This window comes from Cupressus sempervirens, chromosome 7 (genome assembly GCF_028749045.1).
Source record: "Cupressus sempervirens isolate cs-2001-9-10 chromosome 7, ASM2874904v1, whole genome shotgun sequence".
Classification (NCBI taxonomy): domain Eukaryota; kingdom Viridiplantae; phylum Streptophyta; class Pinopsida; order Cupressales; family Cupressaceae; genus Cupressus; species Cupressus sempervirens.
This window is the reverse complement of record NC_143124.1, coordinates 388,077,975-388,101,326: the sequence shown is the minus strand read 5'-3', so window position 1 is coordinate 388,101,326 and position 23,352 is coordinate 388,077,975. Positions and strand designations below refer to the sequence as shown.

The 23,352-nt window shown below is 36.6% G+C and overlaps 1 protein-coding gene across 6 annotated transcripts in view; it reads left to right on the top strand.

The window, feature by feature from the left end:
* The window catches only part of LOC149547120 (uncharacterized), a 115,108-nt gene that overhangs the window by 36,577 nt on the left and 55,179 nt on the right, over positions 1 to 23,352 (top strand). For 4 of the 6 annotated variants that reach the window (XM_089791523.1, XM_089791522.1, XM_089791527.1 and 1 more), the window contains one exon: positions 11,432 to 11,500. The exons of the other annotated variants lie outside the window; for them this stretch is intronic. In XM_089791523.1, the coding sequence (XP_089647649.1) occupies positions 11,432 to 11,500 (69 nt within the window). The remainder of the gene's footprint in view (positions 1 to 11,431; positions 11,501 to 23,352) is intronic. 6 annotated transcript variants of the gene reach the window in all.

The window sequence follows — 23,352 nt, the reverse complement described above, 5'->3', positions numbered from 1 at the left end:
CCTATTGATATTCAAGAAGAAGAAGAAGCACTTGAGAACATAGTGGGATCTTTTTGTGGCCCACGGGTCCGCAAAAAAAGTGCGTCTTTTGCCGGTTCCACTCCTACATGTTAGAATCTGATAAGATTAATAACCCAGAAAACTAGTGCAAAAAGTAAATATCTAAACTATGAATGCAAATGATACAAAATCAAAATAGCATCATAGAGTTAGTCTCCAAGAGAGTAATGCAAATGCTGGAAGCAAAATAACATTAAGAGGATGCAAAAACAAGAGATGCAAATACAAGCCAGGTAGCATGCTTATATAGGCTAGGAAGAGGGAGGAGGTGGCAACACCAACCAATGAGGAGCAACCATCTATCGGACTAAAGATAGCAAAGTATCTTCCCAAGATAGCTAATGGATGCTCACATGTAGGAAGGTGACACCTCACAACCATTCACCTAATAAGACATGCTTTATTAACCTAAGCAAGATTATTAAAAGTGTAGGAAAAACCTAGCAAAATAGGAAAAATAAAAAACTACACTAACACTACATTACCTAGTTTTGCATCACTATCCGCATTAGGTATAGGGAGTTATTTTGTGTCGATGAACACAGCTTGATCACAACCATCACCAAATATATCTATAATCAACCATGATTTCTTAGTTTGATGAGAAGTATCACTTAAGACAAGGATTTGGTGAGACCCGCTATGACAAGGTTTGCAATGGTGTTCTTGATGTTGCAAAGTATTATCGACACAATATTGCCTCTAAAACAAATGTCTGTGTGTGCTAATTGGGTTGCTTCACCGTCCTCAAAGAAGCTTGAAGAATAGACTGTGGCACAAATAGTCTTTGATGATAGGTTTTTTGAAAAGGCCATTGAGATTGTGGAGGTAACTTCAAGAATCAAAACGTTATTCTTTTAGTTGATTCAAGTTTCATTATTAATTTGTAACTTAGTATGTTAGTAACTAATTTGTATTTTTCAAATTTCAAATGTAGATATCTATGCCCTTGGTTGAGTCCTACGCATATGCGATAGGCAACAATCCCCAATGGGATGTCTTTATGAGGCCATGGATAAGGCCAAAGAGGCTGTTAGAAATTACTACCATGCAGATAGACTCAAATTTGACCCCATTTGGGAAATAATTGATAGGAGGTGGAACAATATGCTCCACCAACCCATTCGTGTAGTAGGCTACTTCCTCAACCCCAAATTCAAATACTATGATTCTCCTTGAAATTTAATGAAGACTTCATTTTACTTTACTTTTTAAGGTTGTGTACTAAGAATTTTACTTTATTTTTTAAGGCTGTGTACTGAGACTTGATTTCATTTTTTGTTTGTTTTTAGGGTTGATGATTCGTATTTAGATCCTAATGGAGAGGTCATGGAGGGTCTCTTTAGATGCATTGAGAGGATGATATCCAATGAAGCAAAGAGAGACCTTGTTGTTACCAAACAACAAGTCTATGTGGAATCAAGGGGTAATTTGTTCTCTTCTACGCTAGCAAAGAGAGCAAGAGGCACTCAAGCCCTAGGTTAACCATTAAAGTTTAATCTTAAAAACTATTGCAAATTGATAAGTTGTGTTTTTTGATTATATTTTTTCATTGCTTTATAACTTATTATATTTTGTGCCACAGATGGTTGGTGGTCAACTTGGGGTGGAAATACCACCAGCTTAAAGAATTTTGCTCTCAGAGCCTTGTGCCAACCTTGTAGTGCATCCCATTGTGACTGCAACTGGAGCTTATTTGAGTCCATCCACACAAAGAAAAGAGATAGATTGACTCAAAAAAGGCTCAATCACCTTGTTTATGTGCACTATAATCTTAAGTTGCGCATAAAAAGGGGATAGAGTTCAGGAGTACCTAATCCACTTGATCTATATGAGATAGGTCCTTATTTTGATTGGATGACACAAGAGCCAGGTCCATTGTTTTCAGCAGAGGAGGTTGCTGATTTGGAGAGGCAGGACATGGAGGGGGTGTTGGAACAGATTTTCATTTCACAATGGATGCCATTGAAGACGAGGACGATAAGGATTCAGACTTAGAGGAGGCATTACCAGTGCCACTCATAGGAGGAGATACATCCACTTCCAGGACACAGAACCAATCAGTAGGGATGCCGAGCGAGGAGGCACAGCCACAGACCTCACAGTCATGCAACTCATGTCTAGTCCCAGTGTGGGGCACCTCTTCGAGGACTAGACCCCCTCTCTTTTTTGTTGGTAGAGCTGGAAAGAGGAAGATGTGATTGCATTGATGTATTTACTATTTAGTATATACTTCTAGACTTATAGTTTGTCTGGAACTATTTACTATTTTGCTTCCCGCCATCAACATTCCTCATGAGAATGTGATTTTGTACCCACTATGCATTTATATATCTCTAAACTCTACTTGTTTCTTTTTTATTCTCTTTAATTAACTAATTAAATGCATTTTCTCATTGAAATTTGCAAAAAATGTATTTTTAATTAAATTTTAGTGGTTTTTTTGGGTTCCTGAGTTTGCTTGAGTTTTTAAATTAAATTTGTTGATTTTTTCCCGAATAAACTTTTAGGGGCTTGGCGAGTTGTTACCGAGTGAGTTTTCCAACTACGCTGAATACTATTCTTTCCACACACTTTGACAAGAGACAGTGCTGAGCTAGAGGACAGGCTGGGTTCCGGACTGACTTCCAGACTATGGATCACATATTGACTCTACGGGCTATCATTGATGAAGCTTGGCATTACCTTGCAAAATTCTATTGCTATTTCATAGACTTTCATAAGGCTTTTTTACTCTATTCCCTGTGGGGCCCTTTTCTAGAGACTTAGAGACATTGGTATTTCTGATATTCTTCTAACAATGATTATGAGACTTTATGAGATAGTGGTTGGCAGATTTAGGACTCATGAGGGTTTCTCCGATCCGATTTACAACACCATTGGGGTGAAGTAGGGCTGCCCTCCCTCCCCCACTTTATTTGGTATCTATATTGATGAGTTTGAGGCCTTTCTTAGTGAGGCTTCGCTCCTCGGGGATGGTTGCTATTTGCACCAGGTTTTGATCTCCATTCTCCTCTTTTCTGAAGATGTGGTTCTCTTAGCCTCCTCTCTGGAGGGGCTGCAGAGGCTTATTGATGAGTTGACCTCTTGTTGTGATTGACGCCAACTCGTTGTGAACTTGTGCAAGACTTGGGTTATGGTCTTCAACTATATGAAGACCTCACATCTTCACTTTAGCTTTTAGGGTTAGACAATCGAGATTGTCTCTTTGTATGCTTATCTTGTGTCAAGTTCTTTGGTCCTCGCTTCAGCATGAGGCCCGCCCACCTGCCCAGGGTTGCCAAGGGGTTGGGTCCCCTCGCCCTTTTGAAGAGACAGGGTTTCCAACATCACTTTTAGGACGGAGAGTCCAAGTGATCTCTCTTGGACTCTTTGGTCAGATTATAGTTTCATATGGCTTTGTGGTTTGGGGACCTTCTCTTCTCGATTCTGATTGGGCTTCAGCCGAGCGGGTCCAAACCTTTCTCCTCCATCGTGCTATCAAATGTCACCGATACATTCTGCACAATATCATTTCACTCAAGTTTGGGGCTCACCCTTTCAGGCGTAGCGCCATCTTTGATTTGATCTGGTTACTTCAGCACCTTAGGGGCTTTGCAGACTTCGCGGGTGGCCGCCATAGATACTCCTACCTCGCATACCACTTCTCTATTGATATTGCCATCTCCAATTTTGTGCCGAGAGCTTGTTGCTGGTATACCAAGGCCACTACATTATTGAGCTCGATTGGGATTGACATTGATTGTCTCCCACCTTAATAGTTATCACTGGATGCTCCTGCTCATCTCCTTCCTTTGGAGCAGGAGTTGAATTGGCACATTAGACTTGACATATATAGACAATACATCACTATGACTTGGATTAACCCTCATGGGGGTTTGCGTTTGTGGATGGCCTTCTACTCTGAGCACATTTTAGAGATCTACAATGGGATTATTTTGCCTCCCTTCTTTTTGAGCCAACACTGGAGTCACGCCCTCCTCATCTCCTTGTGGTCTTTAGAGTCAGTTCTCATTGGTTGTGATGCTAGACAGATCACCATTTTACTAGAGACAACCCGATTTGTTTCCTTTGCACTTTATCAAAAATTGAGACTGAGATCCATTTCATCTTCAGATGCCCCATATACTATGAGATCAGAGATAGGTTCCACTATCTATACCATAGTTTCGAGTATTGCCCTAAAATCACTAGAATCACCGATTTGGTGATTCAATACATGCCTTGTGATGTTTTTGGAGCTAGTGAATCGAATCACTGATTTACTGTCATGAATTGCATGAATCAGCCTGATGAATTGGCACGGGCAGCCAAAAGTGAAGATATTTTTTTAATAAAAACACATATTTTTAATCTTATTTTTGCCTTTCCTCTTTGTTTTAACCCTAAAGGGCCTTCTAATTGTTTAGCATGAGTAGAAGAGATGATCTTCATCTTAGATTCTTACATACATTTATGATTTGATGTCTTATGGATCTTCATCTTAGATTCTTACATACATACGTTTCATGGAACCTCATGGATCTTCATCTTAGATTCTTACATACATTTATGATTTGATGTCTTATGGATCTTCATCTTTCATACATTCTATGATATGAATCATTATGATCCTATGATTTCTACTTACTTCAACTACGACCTACAATTTACATTTTACGTGTAACATAGTTACGTATGTGATGAATTTATCATTTATGTTCCATGTTTATGTATGTGAACTTCTATGTGATGATGTTATAGTGTGTTTAAGTTATATTCAATAAAAGGTGTATGAAATAAGTTTTAAATTGTTAAAATCTCTAATTTTCAAGGTTTTTTTAAATTTGCCGATTCATGGCCGGTTCGATTTTGATTCATGGACGATTCATGATTTGTTTTAGCCTTGCTGATTTTGATCCGATTCCGATTCTCTTTGATTTATACAGAGATTGCAGATTTCTTTCAACCTTCTTCAATTATTTCGACCAGCAATATTTAGTACTCTACCTTTGAGAGACTTCACAGCTTCGTGACCACACTTTATAGCTTATGTCTTGTTACATCCCAAATTTTGACCTAATTTAAAATATAGCTGTTAAGGTTCACATGAAGTCAGTTGATAGTTAAATTTGTTATAATCCTGTGAAATGGTAAGATGGTTAGTCGTTACAATTTCATGTGAAGATAACATGCTAGTTGATTATTTATCACGAATTCATGGAATTGAAAGGGCAGCTAGCCGTTATGATTATTTATAACTTGTTATGATAATATGATTTAATTGCGGAGAATTTCTTTGCAGGAAACACGTTGAAAGGGTGGAAGCATTGTCAGAAAAGAATTAAGCACAGGAGCATCACCATCACTGGGCAAATGGGTTGAGGACTTAGCGACTTGGACATCAGGATACAATCGATGAGATTGCATGAGCTATTTAAATAAATAATTTGAGAAACATAAAATAATTGAGTTAAAATATAAAATGTACCTCAAAGGATTTTAAATGATCTTTTACCATATTATTATAATATATATCTATGTATGTACACATAGATATAAAAATGAAGTGATACCATCATATTATTTTATTATAATAAAATAATGCCACTTCACCAATATATTTACATGTACGTATATAAATTTAAATTATAATAATATTCAAAATATAACATTTGAGTTATAGTAATATTCGAATTATAACCTTCCAACTCTTTTTCCATCTTTATTCTTCCCTTGTTTATAACCGATTAAACACTTGGCGTTTTTAATTGGCAAGATAATCTTTTATGTTTCGGAAGCCAAGAAGTCACGGCTTGTTCTTTTTATAGAAGCTGTGAGAGGAGTCGGGGGAAGATAATCCGCATACCGGCTACGATTTTACTTACCCTCTTTGCCACCTTCAACACTCGTTTGCACTTCCATTTACAAGCAACATTTTTGCCATTGATACTTAGCCATTGAGGAATAGGTATTCTACATTTGGATCTGTCTGTAGCGTCCAAAGGAGGACAGATTTCTCCAATTCAATTTGCAAGTTTTCAGACATATTAAGAATATACATCAGGTCATGTAATGCTGTTTCAATACCATTTTATTGCTTTTCCATAACAGCCAGTTAGGATCACAAGATTCTTTCTTTTCCAGATTTATTTGAAAGCTACATTATGAGTTTGCTGCATATTCCATGTTCTTTGTTATCAGTCCTCTTTTTTTAACTTTCAAATTAATTTAGATACAACCCTTATGGAAGCATTTTTCCAAATGCAATAAAATCTGGAATGAAATATACTGCACGTATACTCACATCAAATCATGTATACAGCTATATGGAGTAGGCCATGGCTCGCCGGTAGGCTTCTCTATCCAATGATATTTTCCAAATAGTTTCAAGAACATAATCTTTCTGGTCACAGTTGTGATAAGCATACTAAGCAACGAATCTATGCATAGAGTAGATTGTAGCAAGTTTCAGTATTTATCATGATGATATCTTGTTTGATATCTTGTTAGAATTTATAGATTGAACTTCTTTAATTTAGCCTTGTTCATGGCAAGTGATAACCAAGTAACCAAAGTATGAATCCATGAATCATTAAACCATTGGATATTAGAATTAAACAATCAATTTTGAAATCTTTAAAGTATATATAATCTCTCAAATCACAGATTGTGATAAGTTGGAATTTATGTTAATTATGAAATAGTTGAGAATCAATAGAAAGAATTGGTTGTTTTGAGAATTTCGAACACTTGGGACTCACTCGGCTGTATAGCCAAGGAAAAGGGTGAAGAGGTGAGAGAAAGGAATCTGCAATAACGTGAAATAGAATCAGATATGACATAACAATGTTTATCATTTTTAATATGAATTATTTAATAGCTCATGCATGATCCTATTTATTGTATTCTCCTGCTGTCGAGTCGAGTGGTGTGATAAATACTAGATTGTTCAGTGGATGACAAGATGTTCCCTGTTTATTCCGAGTAGGGAGGGCCTTTCTCGTTAGAGATTGTGTGGGGATAAGTTATGGTTTGAGGTTGGGTGGTTAAGCCCTTGACAATGTTTCACCTTTCCCTAAGTTGTTGGATGTGCAACAGACAAAGATAAGCTATACATTCAATTGTTTGTCGGAAACAGGTATTTTTACTTTTATGATGTATATGCAAGACTAAGGTAAGATTATTTGAGTTATATCATTGTTACAGTTATTTTACATTTAGTTGCGAGAGATAGATTTATCTGATGGATTCTTATATCAATCTTTCATTTATATGAATAATAAATATGAGCATATCTTCTAATCTTAAGTAATTGCCACAGTTAAGCAATTGGAAGGAAAGTAATGATATAGTGGTATCTGATGCCCTAAATGATACAGTGGTATCTGAAGCCCTAATTGATACAGTAGTATCTAATGCCTTAAATGATCCAATGGTAATTGAAGCCCCAAGTGATACAGTGGTATCTGAAGCCCTAAAGATCCAAAGGTAATCGATGCCGTAATTGATACAATGGTATGTGATGCCCTAATTTTATATAGTGGTATTTAATAGTAATCATCATTTGAATTTTGATATAGTGGTATTGGATGGTAGTTGTTATATGATATTGCTATAGTGGTATTTGTAGACTAACTTGGGTGGTTGCAGAAGCATCCCTAGATTGATTTTATTCTCGAATTCCGTGGTATGTAGATTTTAATTTCCATAGTAAATTCATTGATGGTGTTTTCAGTTCTTAGTTAAGAAATTTTGTTTAACTGATTTTAACCGTTAATCTCATTCATATGAACGAAATTGATTTAACTGGTTTCTTTATGAAATGAAGTAATAACTATAGTTCTTGAATATGTTAGTTTTTAATTAAGACCCTGAAAAAGGGGATGTTACATATCTTCTCAGAGTTAGGCCTCCGATCAACTCATCACTACCTTTTTCCCATCCATGTCATCCTCTAGGTGCATGAAGCGGTTGCCAATTACACCCATCTCTGGACATAGCATTTCTGTTAGACCTCATCACGGATTTATCAAATAATGACACTCTATCTCTAGTGCTACTTAGAGATAGGTCTAGACCCCTGGTACTTTTGGGCCTTATCCTACTTTGATTGATTTCTTTTTATCGAGAAAGGACATTTAGTCCTCTCGTCTATTGGTTGTTTCCTTTCTTTTCTTTCTTGTTCTTTCTCGGACACTGTTTAGTGCTCCTGTTAGGTTGTTCTTCATCCTTGTTGTAGTTTCCAGTCCCTTAGACCCCTTATTTGCTCTCTCGTTGGACATTAATATCATTATCTTCTTTTATCTTCTAAGTTATGCTTCAATGTTGCTATCTGCTCAGAACCATGTAAAACTTGAATAGTTCTCGCTAATATTTTATTTCAATCTATGTATGTGGTTGGAAACTATGAAATAGTTTTCCAATCATTTACCTTACTTAAAGGCGTCAACACCAAAAACTCATGGATACTCTTTTCTATGCCAACTCTTCTTTCGGTTCAACGGAGGCATAAAAATATTTTTTTAGAAATATCACTCCATACTTGGGCTCATTGACATTATATATTCACCTGACCACCCAATGTTAATTCAGATATAATATGTTGTCAGGTTTTAATGCCTAGATAAATGCTTGCTTTTTGACAGAGGTAGGACAATAAAATTGCCTAGTAACATTTAGCCTTCAAATGAGTGAAAAAAATGCTTTCCTTCTTTGATTTGTACGAAAGACTCTTTTGAATACAGTCTGATTATTCTATGTAATGTCCTAATTAGTTGCTCAATTCTTGAATTATGCATCATCGATTCATTTCCTTTTAGAAAAGCACTTACAACAGTAGAGATTTCTTTTTAAAAGCTATTTGTTGTGAAATTCTTAGCGAATCATGGGGACCTATGTTCCCTGGGGACGCGTCTCCCACAAAAAGCCAGCGTTTTGGGGATGGGACATCCCCAATTTTTTATAACACACAAAAAAAAAGAAGTTCCTTTTGCCATCTCCCCATCCCCAAAATTGGCAAAATTTTTTGCCATCCCAGAAATTTGTCCCACTATCCCCTGCCGTCCCCATCCCGGAAACTCAAGGTAACATAGACGGGGACTAACACCCCCTCCCAAACCTTGAAGTCCCTGAGACGTCCCCGCACTAGGTACTTGGACTAACCAAGTACCCTCAGCTCTGCCATTCCACAATCACGTTGTCGTTGGGATGGCCACTTCAATTTCCATTTGAATTTTGATTTTGGAATGTTACTGTAGGGTATGTAGTATGTTACTATGTTGAATATTCAATAGTTCTAGTCCGTGTTGCAATTTTGCTATGTTCCAGTGTTCTGATTTGGTATGTTATACTGAGACAACATTTCATAATTAGCATTTGAAGTTCTATATGTAAAGTATACAACACCCTTCCTTGCCCCATCCTCCCCTTGCCGTCCTCCCCCGACTTGTCTCCTCATCGTCCCAAAATTGAGGCCCATTGACCCCCACCCTAAAAACTCGTCCTGACATCTTGGCGTACCCTAGTACTGGTGTTATAGTGAAAATTTTATTGCCAATCTCTTGGCGTGGAAATATCAATACTTGGCTCATATGTGGCTCTTTACTAAGTCTTCTCTTTTGAAATTATCAGCAAAGTTTATCAATGCATAGTAAAATATAGCTTTAGAACTACAAAGTACAAAATGAGACCCACACAAATATCGGTCTGGCATTTATTAACTTTGATTATACCCAATGATTATTACTTATTAATTGCTGCCCCAAATTTATAAATCTGCACTATATATTCCACCACTTACACATATTTTCTAGATTGATATTTTTTGTTTATGCAAATGGTATTAATTCAAAACGTCAAGGAATTTCAGCCCCACATAACTTTTTCTCAACAATATATAATCACGGCAAAAATTAAAAGACAACTCCACTTATCAATAATTAAAACATCCGCCTATGCATGTTGACTGAAATATTTCCACCGTCCAACTGAAGTCACAATTTATAAAATTAGTGTGGCTGACAATTTTCAATGTTTTGCATTGGCAAGTATTATTTGCTTTTGTTAAGCTTCCAATTTTTTGCATATATCAGAACAATAACCAGAATATTTTTTACAAAGAACCAATTTGTCTCAGGGCAAACACAAATTTCTTCTTAAAATATCTTTTAATTTCTGAATCTACCAATCTCTTGAAAAACTCTTCAGATATCTCATAGGTTCGTTGGAAAACCAACTCTGATACCACCATATATCTCCAATGGATATTTTCCCCCCAAATTTATCAAAAGATATCTTAGAAATTTAAATAGTTAGTTTCATGCAAAAAGTTTTTAGATTATCCAACAAAATACTAGAAAATACCCAAATAAAAATACTCTCCGACATATTATTACATTTCAATTTTCAGCACTATAGTAACACGATCCAATTGTAAACACAGAAAACTAGAGTCAGATTGGATAATATGAGATAAATATTTTAAGTGCAAGTGAGATGGTGTGATATGTCCAGCAAACAATGAGTTTCCATCCATTGCCTCCAAGCTTGAGGGTTTTTGTCCTTAAATTGGCTGAAAGTTGAGCTTCCAAATTTTCCAAAAGAAATCAAATCATAATCCAAGCATACTTCAAAATTAGCTTCTCTTGTTCTTTTAAGAGCGTCCTTGTGTCCCTTTGTTTTCAAACTCCTATCTTTTCGTCTTTTTTTCTTGTGTCTCCTTTTGTTCCTCTTTTTAATATTAAAAACACTTCAATCAATTTGCATTAAGTCCCAATAAAGTCATTTAAAACATTTTGTGTCATTGGCTTTTAATTTTCTAATGTCCTCAAAAGGAGAGATCAAACATTTCTCCTGGGTTTTATTTTAAGGGACCTTAATTTATCAAACTTCCAATTCACCAAGACATGTTTAGAATTTTTGAAACCTTGAGGTGATGTTTTATAATTATTGTGTAAGTCATTGTCATATGTTTGCAACCTTGCTAAATAATTTATGCAATTATTTTCTATTTATAGTGGGTTACCCAAATAGTAGGTCCTTGTTATAAATTAATATATTAAGATACATTAAGCATTTTCAAAACCTTGATGTGCTGTTGTATGATTATTGTTTTAGGTCCTCGTCATATGTTTGCAACCTTGCAACCTAATTTATGCGATTAAATTTTCTATTTATTTTGGGATACTCAACCTTTCTTATATCTTGAATTGGAAATATTATTTTCTTCTTTAATGATGTATTAATAGGAATGAAAATATATAAAAGTATAGGATTTATGTAAGCATGATAAATTATGGTATAATAGTTTGTATGGACTCTCTTTGTTTAATGGCAAGAAATATTATAAACTCATTTGATCATTTATGGTTAATTCTGCTATCATATCTAGGAAGAGCGATTGCGAAAGCTTCAAATGCGATTGCAAGTTCCCTTTGATGGTAGTCGCTTGGAACATCAAGTAAGCATCTGCCTCTTTTTCTTTAAAACTTATCCATCAATATCACATTCACTTATTTCTTTTTAGGCAATTGCATCCATTTTATTATTATGAGGAAGTCGTCCTTAGATTGAGTAGTGATATGTATACAATTCTAATGCTGTGATTGAAATCAGTCAGATTGGCCTTGTAAACTATTTATATGATGTAATATTAAGACTATCTATAGCATTGTAAAGTTATCTAGAGTAGCAATAAGGCTGGAAAAGAATAAGAGGTAGAGATGAGTAGGCAAGGTTCTAGGTGGGGAGATATATGTTTGATTGATAGTTGGGATGTGTCAAGTGGTGTTTGTGATTGCTTGTCTTTAAACCAATCTTTGATTACTTACCATTTTATTTTTGACATCATCATCATTCCCCATTCCTATATTGTTCATGTTGGCTTTATTTCATATAGAGTAAATGTCATATGTATAGGTTAACCTTTTTAATAAAACACTAATTATTTTGGTTGTTTCATTGGCATAAATTAGTATAGTCGCTCTGCTGTTTTCTGTTTGTTTCCATTGTCAACACGTCCCATTGCTATATAGTGTTCCTTGGTTCCATTCATTCATGTTTGTATGTTGTAGATAAACGGATGAGACAAAATTTGTGTTTACAAATCTTTATAATTGATTTCATTCAAATTGCATACTTTGGCATCAATTGTCCTCAATGAGAATACATATGCCATCACCCTTAGTTTTCTATATTAATGGGAAGAGTCAACTACTGGAAGAGAATCATCTCTGTATAAATGATATAGTGAATTTTGGAAAGAGAAACACAAAGACAAACAACAGTTTAGGAAGTTGAAGACAAAAACTTTAGGGATTGAGGAAGAAAAATCATTTGTAATACATGATCCCAAGCATCATGCACAAAGGGGCATTTAATTAGAAGAATGGATTAAAGGGAGAAGATAGAGTGGTTGGAAAAATAAAATTGTGAGATGGAGCTAAATGGAAAAGAATCCAACGTGTCAATCTCAAACATTTTTGTGAGGACAGCTCAGGGAACACTGTATTTAGAAGAACAAACAAAGTTTTTGATGGATTTCCCTAATTGCAGAAGTGACACTGTACAACATCCCTAATTGTTGGAAGACAAGATGAGTAAGGTCAATGGTGGAAGTTTGACAGGAATTTTTTTTCCATTTGTTTTATGAGAGGACAACAAATGGAAGATAAGATAAGATAAGATAATATTATTAATGTCCACGAAAAGCCAACACGGTTTATGGGATTGAGCATACAAACAGAAGAGCCGGCCAAAGCAGAAGTACCAAACGGTGACAAAGAAGAAACAAAAGTAAGAGACAAAACACAAAAGAAGACAAGGTAAGGACTAAGGGTCCTTCCTAGCCACAAAGAAATCAGTAATAGAGGGGTAAACCCGTAAATGATCCATAGTCTTAGAATGCCGTGAAGAACCGCTATAGGACTGTTGTTGCCTGGAGAGACTGGTGCAGTGTCTGACCAATCTGGAATGAGAAGTAGTGGAAGGCCTTTTCAAACCCCGTGGAGGACACAAGGGAGAGAAAAAGATAGTAATGAGCTGATTTGAAGTATGTCCCTGAGGTATGAAAGACTGTAGGGTAGTCTCTCGAAGATGGGTGGCCTCCCAAAGATAAAGTGCAAGACACTGCTGATCAATATAGCTGAAGAACATCAAAAGAGAAGAATAGTCTCTGAAAAGGCAATAAAATCTCCCTCTGATCTCATAGTAAAGAGGACATCGAAATATGGAGTAGATCTCAGTCTCAACCTCCGCCAGAGTACACAACTGACAAATCCGATCAGCCTGATCCATATGGTGGTTAGTTCGAGTCCTGAGGCGATGAGAACCAACTCTAAATGAGCCTAAAGAAAATCGTAAGGCATGATTCAAACGCCGATAGAGATAAGCAGGGAAAACAATAATACCATCCTAAATCTCAAGAAAATGCTCGACATAGAAAGCCATCCTAGGTTGCAGACTCCTCAAGGGTTTACTCCAGGTAGTGGTAATGTACTGTCTATAAATATCCTGTCTGACATGTTCATTCAACTCTTGACATGAGGGGAGAAGATGAGCAGGAGCATCCAAAGAAAACTGGTAAGGAGGAAGACGATCTATCTCAATGCCGATCGAACCCAACAAAGAGGTGGCCTGTGCGTACCAACATCGAGACCTAGTAGAAGTGTCGAATCTCATAATCTCCACTAAAGAACAGTATGCCAGATGAGAGTATTTGTGCCGTTCAACACTAGTCTCCATAAAACCTCGAAGTCGATGAAGAAACCAAATCAAGTAAAAAATGACGGCAAGTTTGAGAGGATGAGCACCAAACTCAGCCAAGACAATGCTGTGAGGGGTGAGTCTGTGACATCTAATGATACGTCGTAACAACAACGTTTGAACTCGCTCAATAAAAGCCCAATCAGAAGCAATAAGAGAAGACCCGCAAACAACCAAACAATAGAGAACTGTCAGACGAACCAAGGAGTCAAAAAGGGACAACTTGGACGAAATATCTTGAAAATGATGTTTGAAGCATTGTCTTTCCAGAAAAGCCAGGGAACTCATGCCCTTACTAACTCTGGACTGAATAGCTGGTCTCAAGTTGAAACGCGACCTTGAGAACTTCACACCAATATACATATAAGAGGGAGTAATCTCCAACTCCAACCCCTGAAAGAAGAAATGAAGATGAGAGGTCTTTAAACAGTTAAAGACCATAACCCGAGTCTTAGACAAATTGACCACAAGCTGCCCCTGATCACAAAAAAAAGCCAGATCGTTGAGGACTCTCAGTAAGCTATTGGGAGAAGAGGCCAAGAGAACCACATCATCAACAAAGAGGAGAATGGAGATCAAGACTTGATGCAAGTAACACCCATCTCCCGGTTGAGAGGAGTTCAGAAGGAAATCCTCCAACTCATTAATATACAAACCAAACAGTGTAGGAGAAAGAGGACAACCTTGCTTCACCCCAATGGTGCTTTGAATCGGAATAGAAAAGCCCTACAGAGTCCTGAGCCTACCGGTTACCCTCTCATAAAGCCTCATAATAGCAGTCTGCAACATATTTGAGATCCCAATCTCGTAAAGCTGTTGAAATAAGGCCAACCTAGGGATAGAATTAAAAGCCTTACGAAAGTCTACAAAACAACAATAGACCTTCTGAGAGCGGTGTCTAGCCTCATCAATGATAGCCTGCAGTTTAAAAACATGATCCATAGTTTGACAGTTTGCTCGAAAACCAGCTTGTCCTTTAGCTCTATAGCCTCTTCTATCAAGCTCACTAGATAATATGAAGTTCATGGTAGTGGCATAAAGTTTGGCAAAAAATGTCATAATAGTTCTGTAGTTACCTGGATTAGAAGTAGGCCCAAACTTGTGAATAGGGTAAACCACATGTCTAGACCAGGATTCAGGATACCCAGTGCAAATCACTCTATTAAAGAGTATAGGAAGGTAAGATCCAAGAACCGAAGCACCAAGTTTGAAAAGCTTTGCCTAGAAACCCTCTTCATCTGCTACTCTGCTGCATCTCAAAGATCTGATGGCCTCCATAATGCTAGAGTAGGTGAACAAGCAACAGTAAAGAGTGTTAGGATAAAACCATGGACAGAAATAACCATTACATGCAGATATAACCAATAATAGAAAATAATAGATCACATAGAAAAGAACACAAGGCACCAAGATTTAACGTGGTTCACCCAATCACTGGGCTACGTCCACCAAACAACAAGTCCGATATTATTACGATCCAGTGATTACAACCTGATTACAATCCGTAATCCCTTACAGCTCAATATCGCGCAAGAACCAATTTTCACATCACCGCTATATAACAATCCCTAACCCTAAGCCCTTTTATACAAGTATTTTTATGCCGCTTTAGAGTTGCAACATGTTGGCCATACGTCGGCCATAACCCAAAGAATTTTTGAAGTATGTACAGTAATTCCTTGATCAGTCACCACAAACTAACAATCTACCACTTGGGGGCTAATTAGACTCCACACTAGACAACAATCTCCCACTTGGAGATTGATCCTGTAGCAATACTTCTACCACATGGGGCTCCCACCGGATTAGACCACCCTAGACTTTGCTGTTCTTTTATTCATGTTCAGTCTAGAAGACCAACTGAAGCTGAAGAGGAATTCAACTTCTCCCTTGTTACTACCTTTGTCAACATATCTGTTGGATTGTCATCTGTATGTATCTTGTCCAACATTAACTGTCCATCTTCAAAAACTGACCGAATGAAATAGTATTGCAACTATATGTGTTTGGTCTTTGAATGTAGAGCGGAATTCTTTGCAAGATGAATGGCACTCTGACTATTTGTAAACAAATAATTATCCCTCTGAGGGTGTCTCAATTCTTCTAAGAAGAACTGAAGCCACATCATCTCCTTGGCTGCCTCTGTAGCAGCAACATACTCTGGCTCTGTAGTGGATAAAGCATTAACCTTCTGTAACCTAGAAACCCAACTCACGGCTGCCTCACCAACAGTAAAGACATAACCTGTAGTACTCCACCTGGTATCAATATCCCCTGCCAAATCTGAGTTTACATAGCCCCGTAAATCAGTAGTAGAACCCCCAAAGTGTAAACACTTATTGGATGTTCCTCTCAAATATTTGAGAATCCATTTGACTGCATTCCAATGCTGAATTCTTGGATGACTCATATACTTGCTAACAACTCCCACTGCATGTGCAATATTTGGCCTAGTACATACCATAGCATACATCAAGCTTCCTACAGCTGAATCATAGGGTACCTTGGACATCTTATCCGCCTCTTCTTGTGTCTTGGGACACATCTCCTTAGTCAACTTCAAATGAGTAGGTAAAGGTGTGCTGACAACTTTAACATTCTCCATAGAGAAATGTTGCAACACCTTCTCAACATAATCAGCTTGTGATAGTGTCAATTTCCTGTTCTTCCTATCTCTGCAAATCTTCATACCAAGGATTTGTTTTGCTGCTCTCAAATCCTTCATAGCAAATGCATGTGCTAACTGGCGTTTCAGCCCCTTAATCTGATCCATGTTAGACCTAGCTACAAGCATATCATCAACATATAAACATAAAATAATGTAGCTGTCATCATCCAAGTTCTTAAAATAAACACAATGATTTGAATGACACCTATTGTATCCATGCTCATGCATAAAACTGTCAAATTTCAGATACCATTGCCGAGGTGCTTGCTTCAAGCTATATAAACTTTTCTTCAATTTTCACACTAAGTTCTCCTTACCTTTGACCGCAAATCCCTGTGGCTGAGCCATATATATCTCTTCATCTAAATCTCCATGAAAAAAGGTTGTTTTAACATCAAGCTGCTCTAAATGCAAATCTTCAGTAGCCACAATACTTAAAAAACAGTACGGATAGATGTCATTTTAACAACAGGAGAAAATATCTCATCAAAATCAATTCCCCTTTTTCTGTGCAAATCCTTTTACAACTAACCTGGCTTTGAATCTTTTCTTACGTCTATCCTCTTCTTTTAACTTGTAAACCCACTTGTTCTGTAAAGCTCTTTTACTTGCAGGCAACTTGCATAAATCTCATGTCTTATTCTTTAGCAAAGAGTCCATTTCATCTTTCATTGTAGACTTCCACTGAATCTTATTATCCACCTGCATTGCTTCATCATAAAATTCAGGTTCACCAGCATCAATAAGTAAAATTGAATACAAAGAGGGAGAAAATCTTTCTGGAGGTTTAATTTGCCTTGTTGACCGTCTAACATTCACTAGTGTGTGTGGTATTTGTTGTTGCGGTTGTTGCACATCATGAGGAACGGTTGGAACATCATCTTTTGGAGTATCATCCAACACTACATAATCATCTTCTTTCTTCTCATGTTGCTGCAACAGATCTTTGTACAACACTTTCTTATTGAATATGACATCCTTGCTTCTTACAATTTTATGATTTTCAAAATTCCAAAACCTATAACCAAATTCATTAATGCCATATTCAACAAATACACATTTCTTTGATTTAGCTTCCAGCTTGGTTCTATTTTCAGAATCTATATAAAGCAAATGCTTCACAACCAAAAGTTTTGAGAAAAGAATAACTCACCTTGTTACCAGTCCATGCTTCCTCTGAAATACCACAATCCAAAGGAGTAGAGGGACCTCTATTAATCAAATATACAACAGTATTGACAGCCTCTGCCCACATGTATAAGGGCAACCCAACATGCAACCTCATGCTCCTTGCAGGTTCACTATAGTCCTGTTCATGCATTTAGCCACTCCATTTTCCTGTGGAGTCCTTTGAACATTTTTCTGTCTACGAATACCATTAGTGGAGCAATAATCTTCAAATTCATAACTACAATACTCACCACCATTATCAGATCTGAGACATTTTAATTTCTTACCAGTCTCATTTTCAACCAAGAATTTCCATTTCTTAAAAGTTTGAAATACGTCAGATTTCTGTCTAAGGAAATAAATCCATACCTTTCTAGCTGCATCATCAATAAATGCAACATATAATGAGAGCCTCCAAGGGAAGATACCTGAGCTGGTCCGCATACATCGGTATGCACAAGCTCTAATTTCTCCTTTTTGTTTTCCTTCCCAGTCTTTACAAAACTCACTCTCTTTTGTTTTCCATACACACAATTTTCACAAAAATCCATATTAACACATTTTAGACTTGGTAAAACTTTCTTCGAATGAAGTACTTTCATGCCTTTCTCACTCATGTGCGCAAGTCTGTTATGCCACAACGCTGTATCAGAATCTACAACAGCTATTTGTTCTCCCTGCTCAACTGCAACAATTGTTCCTGAATATTCATTTTTCTCTGAAACAATTGAAGTAGAAGGAACAATATGACCTGTACAAAGATATAAGGTGCCTACTTTCACACCTTTTACTACTACAAGGGATCATTTTGAAACTTTCCAATTTTTATTATTAAAAGTAATTACACAACTCTCATCACCGAGTTGCCCTGCTGAAATTAAATTCCTACTCAGCCTTGGAACATGTCTTACCTCATGTAATAGCCAATGATTCCCATTCTGCAATTTAATCTTAATTTTTCCCTTTCCAATAATTTGACAAGGTTCATTATCCCTCATATAAACAAGTCCAACATCCCCTTGGACATAATCAATGAAATAACTTCTATGAGGTGTAGTATGAAATGAAGCACCAGAATCTAAAACCCATGAATCATCAACACTTTCTAAAGACAGAAGCAAAGCATCCTCTTCAAATTTGTTACTTACCACATTTTCCTCCTTGTCTCCATCTGGTTTATCTCCTTCATTTTTCTTTCGATTCCAACAATCTTTCTTTTTATGACTTGGTTTCCCACAGTACCAGCAGTCGTTTGATCCTCTCAAATGAGACCTCCTCCCCTTTGACTTTTCTCTTGATTTCCCACGATTTTCGGAATTACTTCCTTTTTTAGTTGTTCTGCCTCTACTTTGTGCATTCAAAGCACTTCGTGATGTAGATCCACTTGAGGATTTCCTACGAGTTTTCTTACTCAAAACAACATTGATCACATCATCATATTTTAGGATACTAGACCCCAGGGACAAAATTACTCACAACCATTACCAAGCCATTCCAGCTTTTAGGCAAAGAATACAAAATCAAGAAATCTCAAATTTCTTCATCAAAATTGATACCCACAGAAGATAACTGACTAGTAATAGTATTAAACTCATTTAAATGATCTGCAACAGATCCACCTTCTGCCATTTTCATATTAAATAAACGCTTCATGAGAAATACCTTGTTTGAAGTGGAGGGCTTTTCATACAGTGCCACTAGGGCTTTCATCAACTCTCCTGTTGTCTTCGCTTTTATAATATTAAATGCCACCGATGGTGCAAGGCATAATCGAATGCTTCCAAGTGCCTTTTTGTCTAAAAGATCCCATTCGTCATTTGACATAGATCCCTGATTCTTGGTTTTGCCTTCCAACAGCTTCCATAAATCCTTCTGATAAAGATAGTCTTCCATTTGCATCTTCCATAACTGAAAGTTTTGCCCATTAAACCTGTCAACCCTTAGCTTACCCTCGTCTTCCATCACTCCCACTAAACCGTGAGACTCCCACTCAACTGCGAGACTTTCTTGCAGAGGATAACTGAAAAACCAACCTCACTCTGATACAACTTGTTAGGATAAAACCACGGACAGAAATAACAATTACATGCAAATATAACCAATAACAGAAAATAATAGATCACATACAAAAGAACACAAAGCACCAAGATTTAACGCGGTTCACCCAATCCCTGGGCTACGTCCACCAAACAGCAAGTCCGATATTATTACGATCCAATGATTACAACCTGATTACAATCCGTAATCCCTTATAGCTCAATACCGCCGCAAGAACCAATTTTCGCATCACCACTATAGAACAATCCCTAACCCTAAGCTCTTTTATACAAGTATTTTTATGCCGCTTTAGGGTTACAACATGTCAGCCATATGCGGGCCACAACATCGGCTACGGCCCAATTTTTTTTATGAAGTATGGACAGTATTTTCTTGATCAGTCACCACAAACTAACAAGGAGGTGGAGTGGAGTGGAGAGGAGGCTGCCCAGGAATGTCGTAAAGCGTAATGATATTGGAGGTTAGAGAGTGGTAGTCGAGAGTGGAGGATGGGGGGAGCAATTAGGGAAAAGGGTATGCCAAAAGATATGGGGATTCTGAATAAGCATGGAGCAAAGGGTTCTGCACTGAATGGAGGCAAAAGAAAATTGAATAAAGCCAATTACCAATATTTATCAATGAAGGATCTGTGAGTAAAAAAATCCATTTAATGATACGAGACGTATTGAAGGGGAGGAAAAAATGGCAGTGGAGAAGATGGGAAGCCCAAGGCCATAAACTGGTTAAAATGGGGTATATATTTATAAAGAGTGAAGAAAATATCTTTTTGGATATTACACCATCCATGGAACAATACATAAAAAAATGAGGCCTAAGATCCTACCTTGTGATCGTTGGCTAGGAGCTATTTGAGTGTGCAAACATCATGATGTAAGTATGATACTTTTCAAATGTATTGTCCTTGAGAGAATTATATAGGTTAAGTTTGTTGCTTATACTTTTTGTCTTGAAAATATTTCTTTGTTTATTTTCAATATTTAGTGTTAGTTTCATCATTTAGCTTTGGAATGAGAGTTGCTTAAATCTAGCTTTGTAATTTCATAGTGGGTTTTTCCCTTTAGTGAATTTGAATGATAGTGTTAATATCTTAATAGCTTTTAGATATTTATCCTATCAATGTCATTCTAGATGGGATTCTTGATCCATCAAGGTCCATGGAAGATACTATATCAGCAAGATGAATTAGTTGTGCAGGTTTAAAAAACACTTCCTTAAAACCAGCAGAAAATAAAACAAAATTTATGCAATAGGGACAGTTTCAAAACTGCCAATTTCCTAGATGGATGAACATAGAAAAACTATTCTACTGAAATGGGGAGTTTTCATCTTGATAACAAGATATGAGTACGATGCAACAATTTGACAATTCCCATTCAAATTTCTGTACTAGAGCCTTCAATGTGCAAAGGTATATTCTAGCATCTACTTAAGGACATGGGGAGGTTGAATTGGATCATCAAAAGCATTCCATAGTGAATGTATTATCAATTGGAGGCTTTGGAGATTGATTCAATCTTCCCATTGTGAAACACAATACACAATGAAGTGAGAATGCAACATAAAGGAGGTTCAATAAGACGAGATAGTTGCAAGGGTTGGATGTATTCTATACCACTAGGGAGCACTAGGAAGATAGGAAACACATGGATTGAGTTTTTCAAACTTGTTATTGTTTCCCTGTTCTTTAGAAGCTTAGAAATTGTGCATTTGCCTCGTCGAACTAATTTTCTTTACCTTGAGGTTTCTAGGACAAATCAATGTCTTTCTTTGGTGTGATCAACTTTTCTTCATGTCTAGTCTTGAATTTATAAATCATCCTCATTGAGTACACCATTTTTTCACCAATCAGTTCTTTTAGTGTCGTTGACTTGTTTAAGTGTTCTGAAAAATTCGCCAAACTCTTTGAACAGCTGTGAAACTTTATTGTATTTAACTCAACGACATGTCAAAATTGAGGGAAAGGTGGGTTCGACACTATAAAAAATCTATTTTTTCTGGTTTTACAAGCTTTAGCCTTTTGCATCGAAAGATATGAAAGTAGTGTGAACCATGAAGGTTTGTGCGTTACCCCTTTACCCCACTAGGTCATTGCCTCAAAATCCCTTTAATCCATTCGATACATTTTGTAGCATTACTTTCCATAAAATTGATACTTTCTTTTTTCAAAATTATTGTGTTTTTTAATAAGGGGTTGAGTTTTGCTAAGTATTCTTAGAATCAACTATTTTGGGGTTATCAAGTTCTCTTTGAGTCTGAGTTAGTAAACTATGCTTGATTATACACTCAAATTCTAAACATTTAAGAGAATTCACTATCATTGAATGGAATTTTAGGTAGCAAAGAACACACTAAATTTATTTTAAATATGGACATGTTGTGCCTTGTGCATGCCCCATCATGGACAGGGACCCCCTATCTCTTTTGCATCCTTAGATTAGTTTAATTTTATGTTGTGTAATCTCTCTTCACTTGAGTGTTTTTGTCGAGATTCTGCAATTTATATTTGCATATAGGAAAACTGGAATGTATCTTGCATCATATGTTGATGTTTTGTAGCATATACATACATACATACATAATTATGAGAGTTTAATTATGATAATGAACAGACATTCTCTCACTCATAAATATAAGGGGAAGCTGCAGTTGGAAAACACATACCAAAATTAAATGGCAGTGCTTAGTACATTTGCAACGGTTCTTGAAAAATCAACAAGGTATCAGAGCCAAGCTGCAAATGTAGAAATGAAGATCATATCATATATTAAGCATTCCTAGAGCCTTATAGCAGCCAAAAAGAATTGGAATTAATACACCATTGGAAAGATGTAGAAGTAAACAACAACACAAAGGGAGTACTACAAAGAAAAGGAAAATAAATTGATTGTGATATGGAAACATTATCTTGGATATTAGCGATGGATGCATGCTTCATTATTGAATTTCTGAGGTCCAAGATTAAAAGTAATGAGTACCTGAGCCTGATTTTTGGAGATCATGAGCAGCATAATACGGTGTATCGAAATATAGAATATGACTTTATGAAGCTGAAAAATCAGATCCTGTTTTTTCATTTTAGAAACTGTGCTCTTTGTGGTGTTTGAAACAAAAAAACGCACAGGATCACTTAATTAAATTGCTGAACGCATCCCCTCTGTTTCAAGGATATCCTTTCGCTTTCTTTTCATTAAAGATTGATCATGTAGCAAATCTGGAGAAAAATATAAAGAAAAACCACGCCATCTACTAGATCTGAATAAAATGGTGATTACACATCTTTTGACATAGCCAAATCAGCAATCAGCAGGTACGCATAATATCATCATTAAACGTAGATTTTGGGGATGTAGAAAGAGTGCTCCACAGGCTCTTTCCTCCCAGCCATCAGTTTCTCTTGATAATTCCAGGTTTACTTCCCGTGCGGCATTATTAGTGAAGACTGGTATCAAATTTGAACAAGGCAAGCTGTGTTTTGAAAAGAGAAGGTTTGAGAGAAGTAAGATTTCCCTGTATCAACCAATTGTTGAGGACAACACAAAAGTATTACTGCTGAACTTAATGGCTTATGAAGAGTACCGAAGGTGCTCGTGGTCTAAGTTAGAGATGGTCATTTCGCAATATGTTATTATGTTACAGAATTTAATTGATTCAGG